This window comes from Sphaerodactylus townsendi, linkage group LG10 (genome assembly GCF_021028975.2).
Source record: "Sphaerodactylus townsendi isolate TG3544 linkage group LG10, MPM_Stown_v2.3, whole genome shotgun sequence".
Taxonomy (NCBI): domain Eukaryota; kingdom Metazoa; phylum Chordata; class Lepidosauria; order Squamata; family Sphaerodactylidae; genus Sphaerodactylus; species Sphaerodactylus townsendi.
In genome coordinates, this window is record NC_059434.1 from 35131061 (window position 1) to 35154137 (window position 23077).

At 43.2% G+C, this 23077-nt stretch overlaps 1 protein-coding gene across 2 annotated transcripts in view; it reads right to left on the minus strand.

Annotated features, from left to right (window-relative positions):
• The window catches only part of NEIL3 (nei like DNA glycosylase 3), a 36156-nt gene that overhangs the window by 9241 nt on the left and 3838 nt on the right, over window positions 1-23077 (minus strand). Inside the window, exons 2-7 of one of the 2 annotated variants that reach the window (XM_048509236.1) lie at window positions 18056-18174; window positions 13462-13590; window positions 4597-4810; window positions 4152-4226; window positions 3772-3938; window positions 1762-1931 (exon numbers count right to left, since the gene is read on the minus strand). In XM_048509236.1, the coding sequence (XP_048365193.1) occupies window positions 1762-1931; window positions 3772-3938; window positions 4152-4226; window positions 4597-4810; window positions 13462-13590; window positions 18056-18174 (874 nt within the window). The remainder of the gene's footprint in view (window positions 1-1761; window positions 1932-3771; window positions 3939-4151; window positions 4227-4596; window positions 4811-13461; window positions 13591-18055; window positions 18175-23077) is intronic. The other variant, XM_048509237.1, reaches the window with a different exon arrangement.

Here is a 23077-nt window from a genome sequence, read left to right on the forward strand (position 1 = left end):
CTTGGATCAGCATGTCTTTCCATACCAGCTTTTTGGACTTTTGCAGTCCATTCCTCTTAAGTATAATGATGCCTCTGATTGCTTGTCCAAATCCTGCAGTGGTAACATGACAGCTGTTCAGACAAGAGCTAATAAGTCTAGAATGTAAAAGGCTCTGGTATTTTTAAGAATGGTATTTATGGAAGGATTTTGTACGGAACAACTTTCAGTAACCACGTGAGTCAGAGACAGGATACAGTCAAACACCCTGGGTCTGAAATGGGCCAGCTAGCTCACACAAGTCTCATGAGTCCGCAAGTGAGAGAAGGAAAACCTTACTATAGGTATACAAGACAGGAAAAAGAGACTATCTGTAGATAGTGGGGTCAAGATCAGGGATGCAAACTGTGACAATCAAGAAGTCATGATGGTGTTGAGAAGGACCTTAAAGGAAAAGAAGGTGACTTACCAGTTAGAGGGCAACTGACTGCAAAGGCAAGGCAGAGAGAGAAGGATCAGACAGAACTAAGAGGGTGGGGGGGGGGGGCACAATGAACAAATGTGTGAGAGAGGGCAAGAAAGGAAGCAATGTAAAATGAGGGGGAAATACAGCTGGGTTAGAGAAGTATAGCAGAGATTATAAGATTGTTGTTGTTGTGGATTATGACAGAATGAAAAATAAATGTCTATCAGCCATATTCCGCCCTGTCCCCCTGCAAAAAAGCTGAAAGTATTGTCATTGCTCAGAAACTGGAGTTTGTCACAACCAGTTTTCAAAAATTAAGTTTGACTTTCGAAGTCCCAACAGATACTTTTTTTAAAAAAATCACAATTTTTATTACAGGGTTTAAACACATATCAGCCAAAGGCACAATTCCATTGTCTTTGAAATGCCACCAGGGTGGAAGATGGTATTTGTACCTCCCAGCTATAAAGAAAATAGATTTCTCTCCCCTCCCCCCATACACAAAATATATTCCATTTCAATTCATGAAACATTTGGTCTGACAATTCAGGAAGTTGCTGAAATAGGCAAAAAGTACAAAAGGTTTAACTGAATAATTCATGCCACATAGGAAAGGATGGGATAACAGCTGTGGAAGTATATATTTCAGTTACAAAAGGAACATGCCATTATAGCACAAACAGTTGTTCCCTAAGACAACATGCTCTGGGGTTTATGATGCAGATTCGAAGAACACATGCATCTGCTCAAGGCTATTTTGCAGCTTCTCTCAATTGTGACAGTCTTAAAAACTGTACTTCCTCTGATCTTTCTTTCCTAGTCTGAAGTATTAAGAACTATTCTTTCGCCTTCCCCATAGAGCTGTCTCTTATAATCTGCCTGTGCAGGGACCAATGCCTGCTAAATCAAGTACCATGTACACTGCTGCTACTATAACGCCACTGGCATATGCCTAATCATGAGGCTGCAGCCCAAGCCCAATACATAACCCTGAATGCTTAGAGACATCTATTTTTCATCATATTTTACAAGTTTGGGCAAGAAGTGCTGGCGATATAACCAGAGTATCGATAGTGCTATATTAGCTATGCCCTGATTGCCCTTGAAAATAAATTGCACTGGTTTCCTCACAATACATTTCAGATTGAAATGTTAGGGAAGCATTCAAATCATGCATTAGGATCAGAGAACTCATACACACAATTACTCTAAATACATATTGCCTCTGTAACATGCTCAAAAGTTAGTTCCAGGCTACTGTAGCGTTGTGCTACATTACACTGGCATATAATCACACAAACATCATCATTACTTACCTTCGGGCCTTGGAGTCAAGCAAACATCACAGATTTTGACAGAAGGCTTATTTATCAGAGTGCAACGCCTACAGGCCCACTCCTCTTCTGATTTCTGAGCTACTTGTTCATTAGGGGAAGACCCCCTGCTGTACACCCAGCCAATTAAACTATTTCTTGTTGGCAGTTTGCTGTTCAATGAGGGAAAGAGGAAGATTGATGTTAACAGTTCAGAGGTTTGTTCTGAAAGTTGTACTCTACCAGGGCAGTATGGGGGATGCAAGATTGGACTTTAATTAACTTGGCTGTGTGGATGGAAGAGGCATCGTGTGCTGTATCTGCTGGAAGGTTATTATTCTGTCTTTTAGATTTGCCTCACTTGAGCTCTTTCCATTTTGCCATCAAGTCATGGGATGGGAACTGAACCATCCTACTCTTCAAAATGGTAAAACACATCAGAAACACATTATTTCCTTTGGTGACAGAATACCCTGGTGCCACATCAACCATCTATATAAAGTGGCAGTGCTCCAGTCTTTTGTTGTTGTTGTCACTGTTGATTTTTAGTAGCCCCATGAGCTTTTCAAGGCAAGAGAGGTCAGCGGTGGTTTGCCATTACCTGGCTCTGCATAGTAATCCGAGACTTCCTTGGTGGTCCTCCCATCTAATTACTAACCAGGGCTGACCTTATTTAGCTTCCACAATCTAAATTGCTGGGGTTATCCAGGTTAGTGTTTCCAGTCTTATCTCAAATTCTTCTACATTTCAAAATCTGAAGCCTACCAAAAGCTGATAAAAGCCTTTATCAGTAACCTGCCTCTTCCTGCTCAACCCTTTTCGATGTTTTGTTCACCTTATCCTTACAAAAAGTTTACCTGACCTTAAACAGAAATCATTTAACATAGTATCATTTCCTAAAACCCCAAACACCTAAACAGAAGTAGTCAAGTCTGGAAGTTATATAACATGTAGACAAAAAAAACCTGCTCGTGCAAAGCAGACAGATAGATACAGGATTTTCTGTTCAGCCGGGAATGCATACATGCATCAACATTAGCTAGATTTACCTGTATGTGCCTTTTTATTAGGGGAAGGGCTACAACTCTTAGTTTGGAATCTGCTTTGTATGTATAGGATCCCAGGCTCAATCCCAGCATCCCCAGGATTGAATGATGTGGAAGTCTTCTGTCTGAGAACTCAAGGGAGCAACTACCAATCAGAGTAGACAATATTGACCTTGATAAACCATGAAGTCTGAATCAATATAAGGCAGATTCACGTGCCCATCTTGTAGATCAGCCCATCTCTATCACACTACTAACATAAGAGTCCAGCTGCATCTAGAGCAGCATCCCATTCCCTACAGAGGCCAATCACTACAAGCCGTCCTTGGTTAACACCCTTGTGGTATTCTGAAGAGCGAGGCCTGTAATGAATGTAGGGTACATCACACACTGAATTCTACATGGATCTATTCAACCCATGTTCTGAACATGTCTGTTTGTCATGTCAAAATGAGCCCTGGTTAAGATCCCTTCTATCTTTCAGATTTAATGCTATCTGGTGATCATTGGTTGAGCTCCTTTTACAGCTTAACAAGCTGAATTACTGCTGACTGCATATTTTTCATCAGAGAACCAGAGAAAATAAAATGAGATGCTTGGCTGGCTTCTGTAAGGGAATCTGTTACCAAGGCTCCTTGTTTTAAAATCAGGGCAGGAAACTCCTAGACACAGTTAATGCTACAAGAGTGTGAGGTATGCAGAGATTCAGGGCAGGTACTTCTTATTATAGATAAAAGTTCTGCTTTTACTAGAAATATATTAGAAAGGGAAGTGATTTAAGCTCCCTTGTTTTAGCTTTGAAATTCATAAGAATAGGAAAGGAAAGAGAGAAAGGAAAGCAAAAATACTGTATGTAATTAGAACCTGTAGTGTGGATATAAATAGTGTACAGAAAGCAGGGCTCTTGGGCAAATCACCTCTTTCAAAATTTACCTCACATTCCAAAACAATATTTTGTAAATCCTACCCTGGGTCCACAAGTTGCGGCCTGTCCTTTTGACACTGGGGGCAAAAATATGTCATCCTTCTATTTTCTCCTAAACGACACACTGTAATCTTTGCCTTGCACTGGACACAGCTGAGGCACTTGTACACCTTGTAATGTTTGTACAAGGCCAATCCTGTCTTCCGACACTGGAATAGAACACAAAAAATTATTTATAGGCCTCAGGAGGGCTCCACTCATGTTCTTCTAGATACCATAGGCTGTTCCTAAGCAGCAAAAAGAAAACAGCTTCCTATAGTCAAATGCGGAATTTTTAAGTGTTTATAATAAATGGATATGTATACAATATTTCTATTTAGTAGTATTTCCATAGAGTTTTGGTGAAACGTTTTCTTCCCTACCTTGTAGAAAAGGAGAGTGAAATCCCGAATCATTTTCACCAAGTGATGGATCTGCTCATCTGTTAATTGACAAGCCTGTGATTTAGGAACAGAGGTTGAAAAATGACAGTGAAACATCTGCCAAAATAGTACTCACAGCTGCTTCCTAGCATATTTCAAGCAGGGTCATACTTATGACTAGTAGCCTAAACTTAAACAATCACATTACTTGCAAAAGTAGAGGGATTTTACACAACTTCAAAACAGACATTATCAGTACCATTTTCCAGTACGAGAGTGATCCTGTGGAGTTCCACAGATCGCAACTCTGTCCCCCAAATGAAAATGGAAACTGATTGATATTTACTTGCTTTAACTGTATGGTGTGCTATTGATTTGATAAACTTCAGCCTTTGTTCAACAATGCCCAAGTTAAAGTACAAGTAGTAAGAAAAATTGTACATACTGTAACACCTGGATGGAGTCCACTGTCAAAAAGAGCTTCATTCTTTATTATGTTCCCCACTCCTGGTAGAACTGCCTGATCAAGCAACACATCACATATCAGACGGTCCTTCTGCTTCTTAATCTCATTTTCTGCTCTTGAGAAACTAAATTTTGGAGAGCATACATCTAAGTCTTCCAGCATCCTAATTTTCTGTTCACTTTCAGCAGCATTCCTGCAAGACAAAATTAAAAAAGAACACTATCAAAATGTCATTGTAGTCATGTGTCATGCAATTCAAACATTGAACCGGTTGTTAAAATTAAGATAAAAATGTTCAAAGGTAAGTACTGCTAAGCTGCATATCGGAGAAAACAGCCCATATTTCTAAAGAACTTACTCTTATTTTGGTGGCTCTGTCTCAAAAAGAACCCTGTCCAAAGACAGGGCTAAAAAAGTACCAAAAAAAAAGACTCTTGAAATGAAGGTATTGAATTTTTCCCCAACATGAATGTATTTAGAAGTGGTGGAGAAAAAAAGACTAATGGACAGTAGGAGGGTGCAGGAAAAGACACAACAAAGAGCAGGCATGTTCTGAGATTAAGCAGAAGGCAAAACAGAAACTGCTCCTGCGGTAAGTCTAGCTGCTGTTCATCCTCTGATTCAGAAAACAGCAATTCCGGGAGTTCCAAACTGACAGATGGGGGTCTGAGGCAAAACTGACAATTCTCATTGGGCACTCAGAATGGAGTCAGGCACAGGCTTGTGTTCTGATTTATCGTGATTTTTTTGTGTTTCTTCAACTAAACAAAGACAGAATGGGTGTGATCTGAGAGCTTCAAAACCAAAGGCTCACACAGGGTCAGTTCTGACTGAGAAGTGCTTGGAATGGATCCCGCAGGGGATAGCACCAATTCAGACCTCAGTTTCACAGGAACCAACGGACCCAGTGGTAGCCTCTCTAGGACAGACTGAAATGAGGCTGGTTGAGGGAAAGTCTGGGGTCCCACAGTTGGGGTGACTTAGGAAAGAATCCATTTCCAGAGGCTCACTTTCAACAGAAAGGCCCTGCCAGTGACTTTGGATGTGAATCTCTGGGAAATTCTGCACAACTGAACTAGATGAGACTTGCCCAAATGGAGCAGGCACGAGGCATGCCCATCATTGTAAGGTATTTTTGCTCCACAGTGGGAGCATTTCTTAAATGGGGCTTTGGAGACCATAAGGAAGTGACTCTGAAAAGAATTAGATACTTACAGAAAATACTCTATATCTAAACGTATAACACTATCTGCATTAACTGGCTGTTTAATTTTTTATAGTTGTTACTTTTTCATGGTTGTACATGTATGTACACTCACTGTCTGTTCCCTTGCAAGAGCTTAGTCCAGGCCTCATGCACATCAAAGCTAAAGGAACGACAACATGAAAGAAAGCCATAGCTCTCAGAGATATGATAATTCTCTCCATGTGTTGCAATTAATTGCCAGAAATAATTAGATTTTGTCAAGGGTGGCAGATTGCTTCAATTAACTGATAAAGGACAAGGTGATGCGAGAGGGAAAATCCTTCCAAATGCTATGGGATGGTTGCTTGTAAGGAATTCCATAGAGCAGAAATAAAAGGCTTTTTGGGTTGAAAGACCGTTTATTCAGACATCTTAGAAAGCTCACGTACACGACGTGACAGGAATGAAGTCTCCCGCCAGAACCACAGGTTATAAGCTTTTCCGTCCCATCCCCCTCCCGGTTTCCCCAGTCCCATTCTCATGGGAACGGCATTCTCATCTCTTTCTGTGAGATAAGGCCTCTACCAGAGTAATAGCCGCCGCTTCTGGCTTGTTGGCCATCGCCCGAGAATCCTGGAATTCAGTCAAGGCCAAGCGGCTGTGCTGAGAATCAACACCATTGAAACCTTTACACTCTGCCTCCCCTAAGAAAAACTTCTCCCCCCCTGGTTTGTGCGGGAAGGTACGATGGAAAGCAGAAATAAGGGAGGGGAAATCAATATTTTCTGAATACACCCATTAGTTATACCCAGAGGAATACCCCACCCAAGAAACCAAGTATTACAAGCGATTCACGATTAAAGCGAGAAGTCCAGGATGGCGTCAATTTCATAATGCTTGTAGCCATCAATTATAGTCGTGAGGGAGTATCTCCGGAGGGTCGTTTTAAACATGTCCCGAGGCAGAGGAGCCTCAGCAGAGCAAGCTGGAATGAAAAGACAGGATGGATATTACTTAAAGAATTAGGCAAAATCCTAGCCCGAGGGCAGTAGCATCATTAATCACCTTCATAATTCTAAAAGGTCCCACGAGACTTTTTGCCCAGTTTTGAGAATTTATATACGTCTCTGAGGGTTTACGTGAACAAATGAACCCAAAGCCCCAACACATAAAGGAAAGTCAGAGCGATGTTTATCTGCCTGGAGCTTTTGGGAATCTTTAGCCTGTTACCGAAGCAGTCTGAACCGTTTTCCACCCCTCCGCCAGAGATAGAATCCATTTAACGGAATTCTGGAGGGATGCAGCGCCTCCAGCGGGTAGTTGGGGCAACGGCTTGGTGAAGGAGTAATGAGACACAATTTCGAAGGGGTTTTTTTAGTGCTGCTATGAAGCGGCATTGTTGTAGGCATATTCTGCAAATGGGTCATCCTTTTAGTTGTCTTGGTGATAGTTGGTGTAACAAGCGTAAATGCTATTCGAGAGTTCTGTTAGTTCTCTCCGACTCACCGTCGCTTTGAGCGTGGTAGGCGGCGGCAAACGCCCGAGAATTGGCCCCTAATAAGCCCAGGGAAGCCTTCCAGAATTTTGAAATGAATTGAAGACCCGCTGATCGGACACCACCTTGAGGGGGGAGTAGTGAAGACGATATATATATTGGGAATGAACAGTCGCGCCGGTAGGAAGCGAGGAGAGGGAATGGAGGTGCAGGGGATAAAAATGGGCTTGTTTGGAGAATAGGTCCACCACCACCCACAAGACTGTGTTTCCTTAGCTCTCTGGTAAATCCCGTAATAAAATCCATTGAGATAACTTCCCGGGGCCGGGGAGGCAAGCGGGAGAGGTTTTAACAGTCCACAGGGCTTTCCCAGAATGGAGTTGGCCTCCGCACAAACAGAGCACCCCTTGATATAAGCCTCAATGTCTTTAGCATGGTATACCACCAGGAGGTATTGACGGCGGGCTAAATGCAGTGTCTTGAGAAAGCCAAAATGTCCAGCTGAAGCGGGCATGCGGCAGGCTTCGAGAACTTGCCTACGAAGGGGGGGAGGCCGCGTACCGGCTTAAATCCCCCGGCTTCCAAACACCATTCACAAAGCATAGCAGCTGGGGTAGTCGCCCTACCTCTGCCGGTGGCTCCGGGAGACCCGCCTCCTCCCTAGGGTTTTGCCAGGAAGGGGGAGACTAGGCTGGGAGCGGGTGATGGAGGAGGAGCTGGATAACCAGCGAGATCGAGTGTGGCCAGCCCTAGTTGGGAGGGGGAGAGAACAGTGCGCGGGATGTCGTCGTAAAGCAGCTCCACACCCCTCCCCGGGAAGGCGTGACAGCGCCATCAGCCAGTTTATTGGTTTTTCCGGGGAAAAAATGGACGATGAAAGAAAAACGGGAAAAGAAATGCGGCCCAGCGTAGTTGTTTTGCAGACATTCTGAGGGGGGTGGAGAGGGCAGCCAAGTTCTTGTGATCCGACCAAACCTGGAAGAGGTGTTTAAGCCCCTCAAGCCAGTGGCGCCAAATTTGGAAAGCGCTACCTTGATGGCCTTGATCTCTTTATCTCCCTCTGTTGGTCCAGTTGAGTTCTGGGCGAGGAGAATTTTTTTTGTCGTAAGCACACGGAACCGGCTACCATCTTTATTTCTCTGCAAGCAGGGCTGCGTAAAGCGCCTTGTCCGAAGCATCCACGTGAACCGCGAAAGGAAGGTCTGGAGTAGGAATTGTTTAAGACAGAGCTTCGGTAGTGAAAGCCGATTTCAAAAGTTGGAAGGCTGTTTGACATTCCTGTAAAGGACCAAGGGAGGGGAGCTCCGGGCCAGCGGCCTGTGAAGTCTTTACCCTTAGTGCGTAAGAGGGTCTGTGAGTGGAAGGAATTTGGATTCAGCAAATTGGGGAGGGTATAAAATCACGATAAAAATTAGCAAATCCTAGGAAGGATTGGAGCTCTTTCCGGTTGAGTGGAGGCAGGCCATTGGAGGACTGCGTCAATGCCGCGGGGATCCATTTTTAAACCCTCAAGATGAGATCCTGTAGCCTAAATAGTCTATGCAGAGGATTGATTAAGAAACAGCGCCAGACAGTTTGGCCGAAGAGGGGAGTTGTTGAGTAAGCGTTGCAATGCTTCCCGAGACCAAAGCCTCATGCTCCTCCATGGTTTGTGAATAAATTAAAACATCGTCCTAAGTACGCAACTTCTCATTTATATAGTAAGTCATGCAAAACGCACTTTTATTGATGAGGGCCATGAATGTAGCGGGTGCCCCAGCTAACCCGAATGGCATAATTAAGTATTCATACTGTCCAAATTTAGTGTTAAATGCTGTTAAATGTTTGTAGCCTTCTGCAATCCTGATTCTGTAGTAGGCTTCCCTCAAATCCAACTTAGTAAAAATTCGTCCCTTGCCCAATGCATCTACAGAGGTCCTTGATTAAGGGGCAAAGGAATTATTTATTGAACATGGAAACAGCATTTAATCCTCGGTGAAAATCGATTACAAAAGTCTTAAAGACCCGTCCTTTTTTTCTTTACAAATAGGACCCAGAACGAAGCGTCGCGAATGTTTGGTAGCCCTTCCATTATGAATCCATGAGCAAGGAGTTTTATCTAAGAAGGCACGGAGTTCAGCCCTATAGCCGTTAGGAGCTCATCACGATAGATTCTACCCTTAGGGAGTTGAGGCCGGGCTGTAATATGATTTTACAGTCGAATTAATGTCTCTATGGGGGGGGCAATTGATCACATTCCTGTTCTTGAAACACTCTGGCTAAGTCGATCCTGAAAGTAAGCTGGTGGAATGCCATGTGGAATTGAAGAAGTCATTGGGGTTATGCTGGCCGAAGAAACCAGGGGTTTTGTGTCATTGGATGGTGGGCTGTTCCCCCAATGCATATGCTCCTCTCCACATGGGGGGGGTCAGTGAATTCTAGAATCCATTCTTTCCAAATAATATTTGGTTCATGTAACAATAACCATGGCATGCCCAGGATAGCGGAATGTTTAGCCACTGGAGCAAGTATAAAACTAATCTTCTCCCAATGGTCAAGCATAGCGAAAAGAAGGACAGGTTGCGTTTTTTTGAGTCGAGCCAGGCCCTCGGCTCCGAGGTAGACTGCCGAATCCATTTGTATTAATGACGGTATGGGCTTTGCTAGAAGAACTCGGTCCTAAACCGAGCTCTTCTTCAGCCACTTGGGGCCGCATTAAGCAATGGGAGCAGCCAGAATCTACGAGGGCTGAGGCTAGAATACGATGTATGCTTAGCAGGGTTAGCCAGAACAGCAGAACAGTAATAGAGAGCTGCCTTCACTCTCACGCATCAGGAGTAGGATCCACACATCCATGGGTGCTGATGAGAGGCAAATCGCCACTTCCCCCTCCTCAGGATCACAGCCATTAACTTAACCCCAAGACGAGCCAGTTGGAGGAGGACCGGATCTCCGTGGTGGCTTAGCAGAGGGGATGCGTGGAGTCGGAGCGGTGGACTTCTGTTTTTTAGGGCGGTTGGCAGCCAGATGGCCTGGTCCTCCATAATAGAGGCACAATCCCAAAGCGTCGGCCGGCGTTGAGGAGGTGGTTTCAGTAAGAGGCGGCTGGGCTTAACTGGCGAGTCGCCCAGAAGGTGGTGCGTAGTAGCGGGTTTCGATGGACGCCCCCTGGGCCCGGCGTAATCCAAGCGAGCAGCTACTTGAGATCCCCAATTCGATCCATTCAGCTGACAAAAGATGCGGCGGGATCTGGATGAGAAACACCGTTTCTCGAAGTTTGATGTCAATGGCATCAGAGAAGTATTCACATTTCATCGCGTTCCAGGCCACTCAGGAGGAAGTCGAGCAGCCGCCGCACGGATTCCACGAGCAAAATGCGGCAAAAGTACGGTTGCCCTGCTGAATAGATTTTATAGTGCGGATGGCTTCATTTTCGAAAGCGTCCGGATCTTGAAAGCGGAGCCCGTAAGGCTTGAAGAAATGCAGCCACTGCAATGCGAGTGATATCATCCGCTTGCGAAGCTCAAAAAGAGTCACAAACCAGTCAGCAGCCACCACCCCATCCAGGACAGACCCGATGTCCCGTATTTTTCCGCGTTCAGATGCGATATAAGAGTCGTCGCACTCCTCCATATGTGCATCGAGTTTACTGGGAAGAATAGAGTAGGGGAGTTTAGAAGCCAGTCCATCGAAGAAGCGGGCAGGGATCCGGGGGGCCTGTAGTATCCCCTCTCCATGGCCCTTGAGGCCCGCTGGGAGCCTCTTGATTGCTTGTGAGTTGAGGCGGCGGCGTGGGAAGAGCAGGAATCGGTGAGGAGGCCGCGGAGACCTGTAGCCACTGGCCCCTCTTTGGCGAACAGGACCTTGGGAGGCTGGCTTGGTCTTGCGCGAGTAGCAGGACCTAGAAGCGTGGCTCCGATAGGAGGGGCATTGGTGTTAGGCGCTTGGGTGGAAAGTACGTAGAGTACCAACTTTCGGGGCATCCTATCCCGCTGTTTTCTTCAACTCCTGTTCCAAGACAGCTAATTCCCTCTCCTTGCGAGTCAAGGCATCTTGATGTAGCATGCAAAGGCGCTTTTCACCGGTCCAGTTTGGCTAGTGCGTCTCGTTGCATGGCTGCGGTTAGTTCACTTCGCGTTCGGATGGCTTTAATGCCTTGGCGTTGTCGTTCCAGTCCCATTCTAGAGTGTTCCAGGACCTTGTCATGGATCGATAAATCCTGCATATATTGCCGTTGCAACGCGTCTTTGGCTCGGTCCAGTTAAAGAGTTGGATGTCTTTGCTGCTGTTGTTCCGCGGTCTCTTTGCAGAGTTCTCACGCTCTTTTTGCAGCTGTTCACCGTTCCTCCTCCCTTAGCTGGCGTTCACGGGCCCGCGCTTCTTGGGCATCTGCGCAGTCGAGGTACTTCCTCGTTCCAGTTTTCTTTGGGCGGGAGGGGAAACAAATCCCGGATGGGGAGTCAGACTTTCTTAGGATTCCTCCTCGCCGGAGAACAGCACCTCAAGTCCACGGCGAAATCCACGCGAGCGCCTCTTGTGTATCAGCTACACCCTAAATCCGGAATCTGAAGGGCCCGATTTAGGAGCAGGCCCGGAAACCCCTCCCAATCCCCGATCCCGCTTCCGTCCGACGCCAACTGCGGTCTTGGGGCCGAGCCCCAGTGCTATGCCACTGTAATGGATTCTTAGGGCATCATCGAAATCACGGAATTAAAGAAACCGTTCAATCGACTCCTGGGTTTACGCATGCGGTGCGGTGGGGCCATCTCCTCCGAGACAGGTTGCATCTGAGGTTTGTAATCCACACGCAGCGGGTAGAGATCCGATCCACAGGCGCCGCGATCCATAGACAAGCGCCCCCAAAGCGACTCATGAAAACTCCGCGCCATGATCGTTTCCGTGTCCCTCATCCCAACGAAGTAAAGGGAAGACTCGATGTCGGTATGCGAGGGGCACGGGAGAGAGTTACCAGCGAGACCTCGCTTCTCCCACTGGATTTCCTCCAAGTCAGGAAGGGAAGGTTCGGAGCCCTCTACTAGGGGGCTACGGTGCTCTCCACAGTTGCAAGGAATATTCAACCTCTGCATGTCCGGAACACCAGGAGGAGTCCGCACTGATAATTAGAAGTAGAAATGAAGAAAGATTCCTCATGTCACAATGTAAAGCAATTCCATAGAGCAGAAATAAAAGGCTTTTTTGGGTTGGAAAAGACCGTTTATTCAGACATCTTAGAAAGCCTTCACGCATTACCACCTTAATGGCCAGTGACAGGAATGAAGTCTCCCGCCAGAACCACAGGTTATAAGCTTTTCCGTCCCATCCCCCTCCTGGTTTCCCCAGTCCCATTCTCATGGAAACGGCATTCTCATCTCTTTCTGTGAGATAAGGCCTCTACCAGAGTAATAGCCACCGCTTCTGGCCCATCGCCCGAGTCCTGGAATTCAGTCAAGGCCAAGCGGCTGTGCTGAGAATCAACACCATTGAAACCTTTACATTGCTATTCTTGAGGCAAAAAGTGGAGACCCTTTTCCCCTAAGGGACAAATAGTATTTGCTTAGTGGAATTTTCTGTCATCCACTATGAAGGTACCATGAGAGTCACAAATCTCTCTTAAGCCCTTCACTTTAAACTGACCAGTGGAGGAGGCTTCTTGAAGACCTTCTCCCTAGAACATTTGAAAATAAAGTTTCATTCGCCCAGCAATATATTGTCTATTTTTGCATGGTTTATTCACTGCCCTCCTTCAACCCCATACTGATAACAATGATGATGATGCCCTGTTTGTTAGCATCCAAAGAATATCAATTAGCTCTTATTGGATACTGATAGCTCTATTTGGATCATCTAATTGAGCAATAAAAACAATTAATATTCTATATTCTGTGAATGAATGACTTTCCTGCTGTATTTGTAGGTAAAAGGGGTACTAATTACATTGAAGAATGTGATTATGGTAAAGGACAATCACAATTCTGCATTAAATGAATCTTTATACTGGGATTCTTCAACTTTTTCCCCCTGTACAGACATGCTCTATATCCATGAAGCAAATTAAGTGGACTGCTTGTCTAAGCAAGTTTTTCCCTTGATTTATGATACCTGGTGACTTGAGCATAGCAGTCAAGGTATTTCCCTCTTCTGGAATATGAAGAAACATCTGTCACAAAAGGATAGGCTACTTTACCTAAGTTCTACAGTTGCATCGTAAAAATGAATCGAATCAGCAGTAAGTTGTATTTCCAAGGCCGCTCCACTTCTGTTTTGGCTGCTATCTGAATTTATACGAAAAGAACCATTCATGCCAAAGTGGACCCTAGAAGAGAAATATTTCTTGAACCAAAAATTCTAACTGAATTTTTCAGAACTTTTTAAATGTTGCAAGGCAAGAAACAGTAATACAAAAACTGGTCTAGGAAAAAGGCTGCAATCCAGCATTTTTAAAAATTAAGCACATGCTTGAGAGTGCAATCTAAAGGGGGGGGGGATGAAGCAGCATTGGAAGTGGCAGAAGGGTTGCACCAGCATCTAGCCCCCAGTGCCATGCAAATTGGCACAAACTCCAATGCCTAGTGACTTACCCAGAATGGCCACCACAGATCCCTGCACCAGCCGGGGGGGGGGGGGGGGGAATGTTCCAGAGTTGTTCCCAATGCACTTTTGGTCTAGGAATGCCCCCACCCAGCAATGCATACACTATCAAAAAAGGTGGTGTAAGTCATTCTGGCAAATGGACTACCCCAGGAGAAGTGAGTGTTTTTATGGAAAATACCTAACTTTGGCCCTTTCCGCACGGGGCCAAAAACAGTGGCCCAGGTACTGAAAAACACCGGTTCTTGGGGAGCTGTTCGCACTGTCCTGTGCAGCCCCGAGCGGCGTGAAGGCGCCACTTTCCACCTCCCTTCCCGAGGGAAGTTTTTGGAAAGCGTCCTTTTGGAAAGGACGAGGTGAGTGGGGGTGGGGGGGGAACGCAGAAGAGGCTGCTCCATGCAGAGCCACCTCTTCTGTGCCGGCCTCTGCGGGGCCACTCGCACGCTCCCATGCAAACGACCCCCTCCCCTCCACTGGCATAATTTCTGCCAGTGAAGAGGCGCCCTTTCCACCGTGTGGAAAGGGCCTCTGTTTGGGTCATACCCTCCATAAAAATAATGGAAAAGTTATTAATCATTTCCCCTTCTTTCACCTTTATACTTTCTCACACTAAAATTCAATTTATGCAATCAATTAAAATTATATTTCTATAGTTAGCTACTGACATGCATGAACAATCAGCTAAAGTTTCAACTTAAATGTCTTTGCTGCCTGGACAGCAATGCATAAGATGAGGTGGGGGTGGGGAGGGAATTATATTTCATTTTTTTGCCAAAACTTGAATAGATCTCTGAAGATGTAGCATATTAATTTTTAAGACCACAAATCTATAATTTTAAAGAAGATATAGTATATTCCCCAATATGTTTGAAATTTAAGTTTTATTTTAATAAATACTAGCAATTACCAGCTACTATAGTTGCAGAAAAACTACAAAGGCAGATTTTGCTAATTTTTCAGACATAAGAGGATTCAGAAAGCCTCCAATGCCAGAACTGAATGTCTATGCAGTTTCCAGTATTTCTTTACAAACCAGGATTCTGACTCTTTCATATTTATATTCCCTAAGGTTCCATCTTTTCTTTACTTTATTATTTCTCAATCCAGTAAAAGAGACTATGTCCTGAACAAGAGAGTCAGTGATCAGAATTTTAAAAAATCAAACTGATGGAAATATATGCAGCTTGCATAAATTATTCCATTAATATATGTTGAATATCCTAAAAATGCTGATTCATTAACTTAGAGGGGTGTGTGTGTAGAGAGAGGCAGAATGATAATTACATATGTACAAAAAATGGCTCTCACTCTACACAAGTATTTTCCCAAAGAGGGTGGGTGGAAGACAAGAGTTTAGGTGATGTTCAAAACTGAAAAAAGTCCTGAGAGAACTCTAGGAAGTAGGTCGAACTTACAACTACGCAATACACTGTAAAAGACAATGGTCTATCTACAAATATCCCAATTTAGATTTTCCAGGAAAACCATACTCTTTCCTTCACTTTTACTCTGGCTTGCCTAGCGACCAATTCTTTGTGCGTGCTCCTTCCCCGCTGCCCGAGGGGAGTAGGAGAAGGTTGCATTACTTTCTAAGGCTTTCACATCCTGTTTTACTGTCAGAATTCTTCCACACACAATATAAATCCTGCTTCAACTGCCTTGCCTCTAATAATAAATGCTATTTTACAGTTTCTTTTGCAATATATATAATTTGCCTCTGTAACTGTTGAATCATCCAGAAATGCTTTTCTTTTGGGACAGTCACACCAACACTTTTGACTACTTTCCCTGTTGTCACTTAACTCTTCAGATTACAACCTCCCTTTAGTAAAATAAAGCAAACAAAATACAGTGCAAATGTTCGCACTGGCCTAAATCACAGACATTTAAGTAGGGCATGACTACTCTTTAATGATCTTGCTTATATAGCCAATCTGGCTCTGAACAGTGTTCCACTAAGATTAAGGTAAAAAGAAAAAAGAGAAAGCATATGGCTATTCAATACAGTATTTATCTGAATGACAACCCCGCTTAAGAAAACATAACTTCTATGTCCATTTAAGACACCCACTCTTTTTCACCACAATATATGAAAAAAAAAACTTGCCAAATAGGATACAACAAGGGACAGTCCTTTTCTAATATTTATATGGCATGGGAATGTGGCTCAGCAGTACATTTGCTTGGTATGCAGAAGATTTCAGGTTCAATTCCTGGCATCCCAAATGGAAAGAATCAGGTAATAGAGGATGTGGAAAGCTGGTTCAAATCATTCTTTGAGGACTGGACCTGAAGAATTGCCAATGGAAGCCAATTATCCTCACTTTGTGACCTATTCTGTGGGTCTCACATGGCACAATCTTATCCTCCCTGGTCTCCAATTTTTATGAAAAGCCTGTTACCAGATCAACCGTGGTGGGTGGTGGAAGACTGTTTTTAGGACAGCAGCATCTCTGCCTATCCTGCCAAACGAAGAGGTAGCCTGGTGACACAGTGTCAAGATGGATGCCATCCCCATGTCAGCTCAGAGTAACTACTAAGGCAGAAAACCTTCTAACAACCACCTTCATTTGTATTGGCACTGTCCCGAATCTGTGATTGTATCAAGTACACCCCAAAATCTAATAATTTCTAGGCATTCCCCAGGCTTCAAACATTAAGCCCAAGTGTCAACCATTAAATTCAATGTAGTCACCACTTAGCTTAAGTGTCTTTTTGTTCTCTTTTTTACTGTTTTTTACCCATCTCTATTGGAACTCCATGGAGATCACTGAATTCCGCTCATTTGACCATTCCACTTCTAGATAAGGTAATTATCAGCTTTATTCCCTGAAAATCCTGTTCTATCCCAGACCTATATCCTCAACACTATCTATATCCTAGGACTGTATGAATTCTTTGTGTGCTTTTTACATTGTGAGCTTGTAACTTTATTATTTTACCTTTTTTCTTAATAAAATTGTTAAACTTTTACTCCTGCTTCCTGTGGATTTCTTGCAGAAACCATCCCTCGTAAACATTGGTGGAAAAGATCTCATAAAGTTATCCAGCTTCTCATTAAGCATGGTCTGCCTTGCTAATTCCCCCACTCTAAAAGGGGCAGACCCAACATTTTGGGTCACAAGCCCTTAGGCCAAACCATTCATACTTTTCGGGCTGGCTGTCACCAATATGCAGACAATACACAGCTATACATATCACTATCCAAATCTCCTGGTGATGCAGTAAAGGTCCTAAATTGTTGCTTGGCAACTGCAGTTGAATGGCTAAGAGTGAAAAAACTTAAACTAAACCCTGAAAAAACAGAAGTAATACTGGTTAGAAAGGTAGAGGTCCTAAGATATCATGCTTCCCTGCTGACTCAGTTAACAGCCTCAAGTTATACTGAACTAAACATTGGCCCATTCCACACAGTTGAAACAAGACATCCTGATGTTGCAAAAAAGGTGTCCTAAGATGGCACTCTGCACAGCTTCCCCCCCCCTTTTCCTTAAAACACTTTATTTCTTCTCAAGAAGTATTTTTTAAAAAAAGAAATGTGTCTTGTGTCATAAAAATTACTTCTGACTTATTGCAACCCTATGAATTAATGGCCTCCAAATCATTCTGTCATTAATAGTATTGTTCTTGCCTTGCAAACTGAGGCCCCCCAGCTTTCTATATGGAATCAATACATTCCATGTTGTGTCTTCTTCTTTTCCTGTTGCCTTCAACTTTTCCTAGCATTATTGTCTTTTCCAGTTACTCTTGTCTTCTCATAACATGACCAAAGTACAATATGTTACAAACACTTCTGGAAGACTCATTTCATAAATTAATAGATTGTCCTGGACAAAATTTCACAGCAAGTTAGCCCACACCGTCCTGCATTAGATGATACAAGTCGTCAGTGCTGATCAGTGTTATAGCCTTTACAGCAAACAGTGTGAGAAAATGTTCAGTAAGCAAGAAAATGAAGCGAGTCTTCTTTACAGACTGAACTTTGCTGGGAAGTGATTGTTGTGGGTTTTCTGGGCTGTATGGCTGTGGTCTGATAGATCTTGTTCCTAACGTTTCGCCTGCATCTGTGGCTGGCATCTTCATAGGTGTATCACAGAGAGAAGTCTGTTATACACTGTGTCCAGTTGTTGGGAAGGTTAATAAATATGGAATTTTTCTACCATATACAAGCATATACACATTTTCCTTACCTTAAAGCCTGCTCTCCAAAGAACATGAAAAGCTCTTTTCCCAGAGTTTTCACACCGATGTAGACACATCCATTAAGCACACTCGTGAAATCTTGACAGGAAATCTTATTTCTAATTGCCTGAGTGGTTAGAAAAATGTTTATTTTAATTATCAAATACAGTAAGCAAAAGAAATTTGAATAACATAATTTTAAAGCATTTACTCATGTTCACTTCATGCTAAGATAAGGAGAAGCTCTTTATGAGGCATCAGGAAGGAGCTGAACAGAATAAATAGAAAAACAGTAAAAAAAAAGTCCCCAAATAGTAACTGATATCCAAATGTGGCCAGTAAAGGTTTGCAAGACAGGACTAAGAGTAACTGAAATAGCTGATTAGGTTTGATTGGAATCAGAAGAGAAGATGCTTCTCATCTTTCAAGCTTATCATGAGGGCATTAACTGCCTAGAACAAAGATAAGAAAAATATATAATGGACCTAGAACAAACATCAGAAAAACAACAGAAAAACACGAGAAGAGGCCTACTGGATCAAACCAGTGGTCCATCTAGTGCAGCATCCTGTCTCACAGGGGCCAACCAGTTCTTCTGAAGGTCTAACAACAGGACATAAAGGCTAAAGTCTTATCCTGAAATCCTCTCTTTGTACTGGTGTGCAGAGACAATGGCAGACAACAGCCACCTCTGAACATCTCTGGCCTTGAAAACTCTATGGGGTTGCCGGAAGTCAACTATGCGTTGAAAGCACTTACCATCACCATCAGGCAGCAAAGGTCACAAAGTGTCATCTTGCAGCTCATACATGCACTATTCACTAACTTTTACAGCCCCCTAACATTTGCTATGGGAAATTTATAGACACATTCCATTCTTATGGATTTAGTTTGCTTCTAAACATGGAGGTTTCCTTTAATCACCATGGCAAGAAGCCATTAATAGACCTATCCTCCACGAATCCCTTTTTAAAGTCTGTAACTAGGCTTGGTCAATACTCTAGAAATTTGGTAAAATTTGGATTTATTCAGGCATAAAATTATCTGTATGCCCGAATAAGACAAATAACAAATTCGGACATTTGGTTCTGTCTGATTTTTTTTTGTATTTTTGATGTTTTTTGCATTTTGGTCTGCAGGGGGCGCATTTTTAAAACTAGTGGCACCAAAATTTCAGGGTATCATCTGGAGACTCTCTTGATGATACCAACCAAGTCTGGTGAAGTTTGCTAAAGTTTGGATGGCTGGGCACTCATTCTGTGGGCATCAGGTTTACTTTACCAAAGTTGGCTGGTTCCTTTCAGGAGACTCACACCAGGAGCCATGCAGGAAATTAGACACCCCTACCCAGAACAACCCAGCAAGCCCCATTGAAGTCTATGGTGGGAAAAGTTAATTAATTTTTCCCAAAATAGAACTTGCTAAAGAGCCTGGCAGATTCTGTGTTCTGCAGTGACTCCATTGTACCCAATGGGGAATTTCTGTGCTGGCTGCACATTTTTGAAGAGGCACCAGACTTTCAAGGTGGCTCCAGGAGGCCTCCTGGTAATAGCATCCAGTCTTGATGAATGTTGCTTCTGGGGGCGGCAGGGGGCGTGGTTTGAGAGAGAATTCACCAGCAGGCTTCATGTGTAGGAGCAGGGAACAAAAAATTTTGGGCCCATAAAAAATTTTTGGGCCCATAAAACTGAACCCCAGAAGCAAAGTTCACCAAGCCTGGATGCTATTACCAGGAGAGCCTCCTGGAGCCACCTTGAAAGTCTGGTGCCTCTATCTTAAAAAATGTGCAGCCTACTTACACACTCAGAAATTCCCCATTGGGTACAGTGACAGGCACTGCAAAGCAGAGAATCTGGGCAAATTTCTTAGGGTGCCTGTCAGGGACACATTTTTAAAGCTACTGGCTCCAAAATTTCAGGGTCTCATTTGGAGACTGTCCTGAGTTTGGTGAAGTTAGGTTAATGGGGTCCAAAGTTATGGACCCTCAAAGGGGTAGCCCCATCAGCAGTTAGTTCCCATTGGAAGCAATGGGGGATGGGGGCACCCACTTTGGAGTCCATAACTCTGTAGCCCCTGAACCAAACTTCACCAAACTTGAATGACATCATCAGGACAGTCTCCAGATGATACTCTGGTGCTGCTAGCTTTAAAAATGAGCCCCCTGCAGGCTGAAACTAAAAAAACCTCCAAAAGCACCCCAAAAAAATCAGACAGACCCGAATATCTGCATACAGATAATTTTATGTCCAAATAAATCCAAATTCGAATTTTACTGAATTTCTAGGGTATTGACCAAGTCAAGTCACAGGCTTTAAAAGTGGATTCGTGGAGGATAGGTCTATTAATGGAATCTTGCCATGGTGATTCTTGCCATGACCTTGAATTCGGATTCATTCATATTCGGGCAGGACATATTCAGGTCGATTTGGGCTTGAATATGCCTGGATGCATCCAGATTTGGGCCGAATCTGGGATTCAGTGCTCCTGACTCTCCAAGCCTACCTGTGACCACAACTGTATTCCCTAGCAGTGAATTTCTTTTTGTCCTTCCTGAATCTACAGACCATACATTGTTTTTGATACCCTTGAATTTGAGTATTCTTGGAGACAGATTTTAAAAAGTTCTCTCTTTCCACACTCCCTATCCCAGGCCCTATCATGCTTCACCACCACCCCAATCTCTTTTCCAAACTGAAAATAGCAGACAGGATTCATAATAGCTATTTGCAACTGTTTTATTTCACTGATATCAGTGATCCAGACCCAGGCCATTAAACAGACTCCAAGTTTGGCAATTCCTGGAAATTTGCAAGTGAAGATTGGGAGGCTGAAGTTTAGGGGAGGGGACAGTCTCAGCAATGAACTGATGCCAGAGAGTCCACCCTCCTAAACTGTCATTTTCTCCAGGAGGTTAGCAAACCCTGTCAATGTGCAGAGCGCTATTACCACAGTATTTTGAAAGTTCTTTTAACGTATTTAATCCAACCTTGCACCATCAACAAATGAACTATGCCAGGCCAAGGAAAATAATTTATTTGTATCATATACATATGGGGTAGGGCATGCAAACAAACAGCACTTTTATAGAGCAAGCAATCATTTTTGTTATCAGACAAGCTAGTTTTACTTCAGGAGAGAAGGAGAGACGTGATTAAAAGTTGTGTTGCTTGACCCTACAAAAGCATTCAGCTTAAGATGGCTGCCTCCTGCCTCAGAGCAAACATACTCGAAGCATTACTGAAAGAGACTTAGATTTCAGATGAGTGACAAAATGGAAAGCAACAGGAAACATATCTAGTAATGGCTTCTCTATTAAGCGAAGTGCAATTTATTTAATGACATGAGCATCTGAAAGCCACTTTCATGTTAATTTTTCATTACAAGAATAACTTACATATGAAAGCTGTTTCTGATGTGCGACTTACACTTTTCTATTCGGAAGTGAAATGCTGTCGTGGTAAACTAATTCCAGATACCCATGTCTAAATCTCCCTTCCCACTGTACAGGACTTTTCTTTCCTTTTCTTTTTTTGACACATGACTGATAGAAAAGAAACATTCCCAAGACCAATTAACACTGTGAAAACGGTCCCCTTTATTCACATACAATCCAACCAAATTAAAGATCTTGGATAGAAATAGTTACTATATTGGGGGCCTTTTCCGAAATGATATAGAACTGATTCTGCCTGTTTAAGTGTGTTCCATATTTGCTGCTGGCCTAGACCCATATTTACTGCTGGCTACTTCTCTGTAAATGGCTTCAAGCTGATAAAAGACGAAGTAGCCAATTATATCCATCAAGGCAAATGATGTTGGTAAATTCATAGAAAACAAGTAACTGAAATCGATAGTGAGAGGCAAGGGCCAGCATGCAGCACCTGAAATCTTAGCTGCATACACTGTGGATACAGAATAGAACGTGAAGGTTAGAGGATCTGCCTGTACTGAGCACTATCTGTTGGTGCATCATGTCTGAAATGATAAACCATGATAATTAACTATATTCTGATAGATAAAATAGTGCTTCAACATAGCACAATAGTGTAGTGTAGCACAATAGTTAGCTTTTGTTAAACTGAATATCTAAATGGCAGCTTTAAGGTAATGTTTAAAAAGGAGGCATCAGCTGAACACAATTTAAGAAACTATTCAGATAAAAATTCTTTGGGGACTACACTTGAAATAAACTGAACACGGCTTCAGTGACATTTAGCTATTCATTTGCCACAGAACTATAAATATACTGCCATTGTTTATGAAATTTCTTCCTTGTTACATACACAATAGTAAATAATTGAAGGGCCTAAGGTTGCTGTTTTCTCAATTGCTAATTTGCTTTTTAATTTTTAAATGTATCTATGAAATAAGTAAACTGAAGGTCACAGTGTGAATTACATTTATTTCCAGCATGGCAACAACCCACTGCCAGGCACACAGAATCAGCCTATAGATGTGAAAGATTTCAGACTTTCTTCAGATATTGCTTTTCCTTTGACAGGACTCACACATCACTGTCAATCTGAATAAAGATTTCAGTTGAGGTTGTATCTTAGGAGTGAACACAACATTCCAATTACCATCTCCCAGCAACACAGATCCCACTGGTAAATAGCAATTGTGTCTACCCAAATAGTCTTCTAAACCAGGCATGTATAACTTGTTTCCTACCTAGATAAAAGCTGCTGGGTAGTCACACACTGTGACCTGTCAGGTGCCTGACAACTCCACTACTTTTGCAGCCCTGGCCAGAAGGTTCATCTAGGCCCTGGTGAGGGATATGAAACAAGGAACTCTTGCTTGCCCATAAAAGTGGTTACACAATTGCACAAAAAAGTTTATTTTGATAAATATATCAACTAAGGAGTTCATTGGCAGTAGCTCGTCCTATATCTCTACATTGTTTACAACATGCTTTGAGTTCCCAAGCTCCTCCAGACAAGAATGGCAGCAACTTCCTCACCATTGGCTCTGCCAGCAAATCTACTTCTCCTCATTCAGCCCCCAACTAATGAGTTTCACAGGTTGAC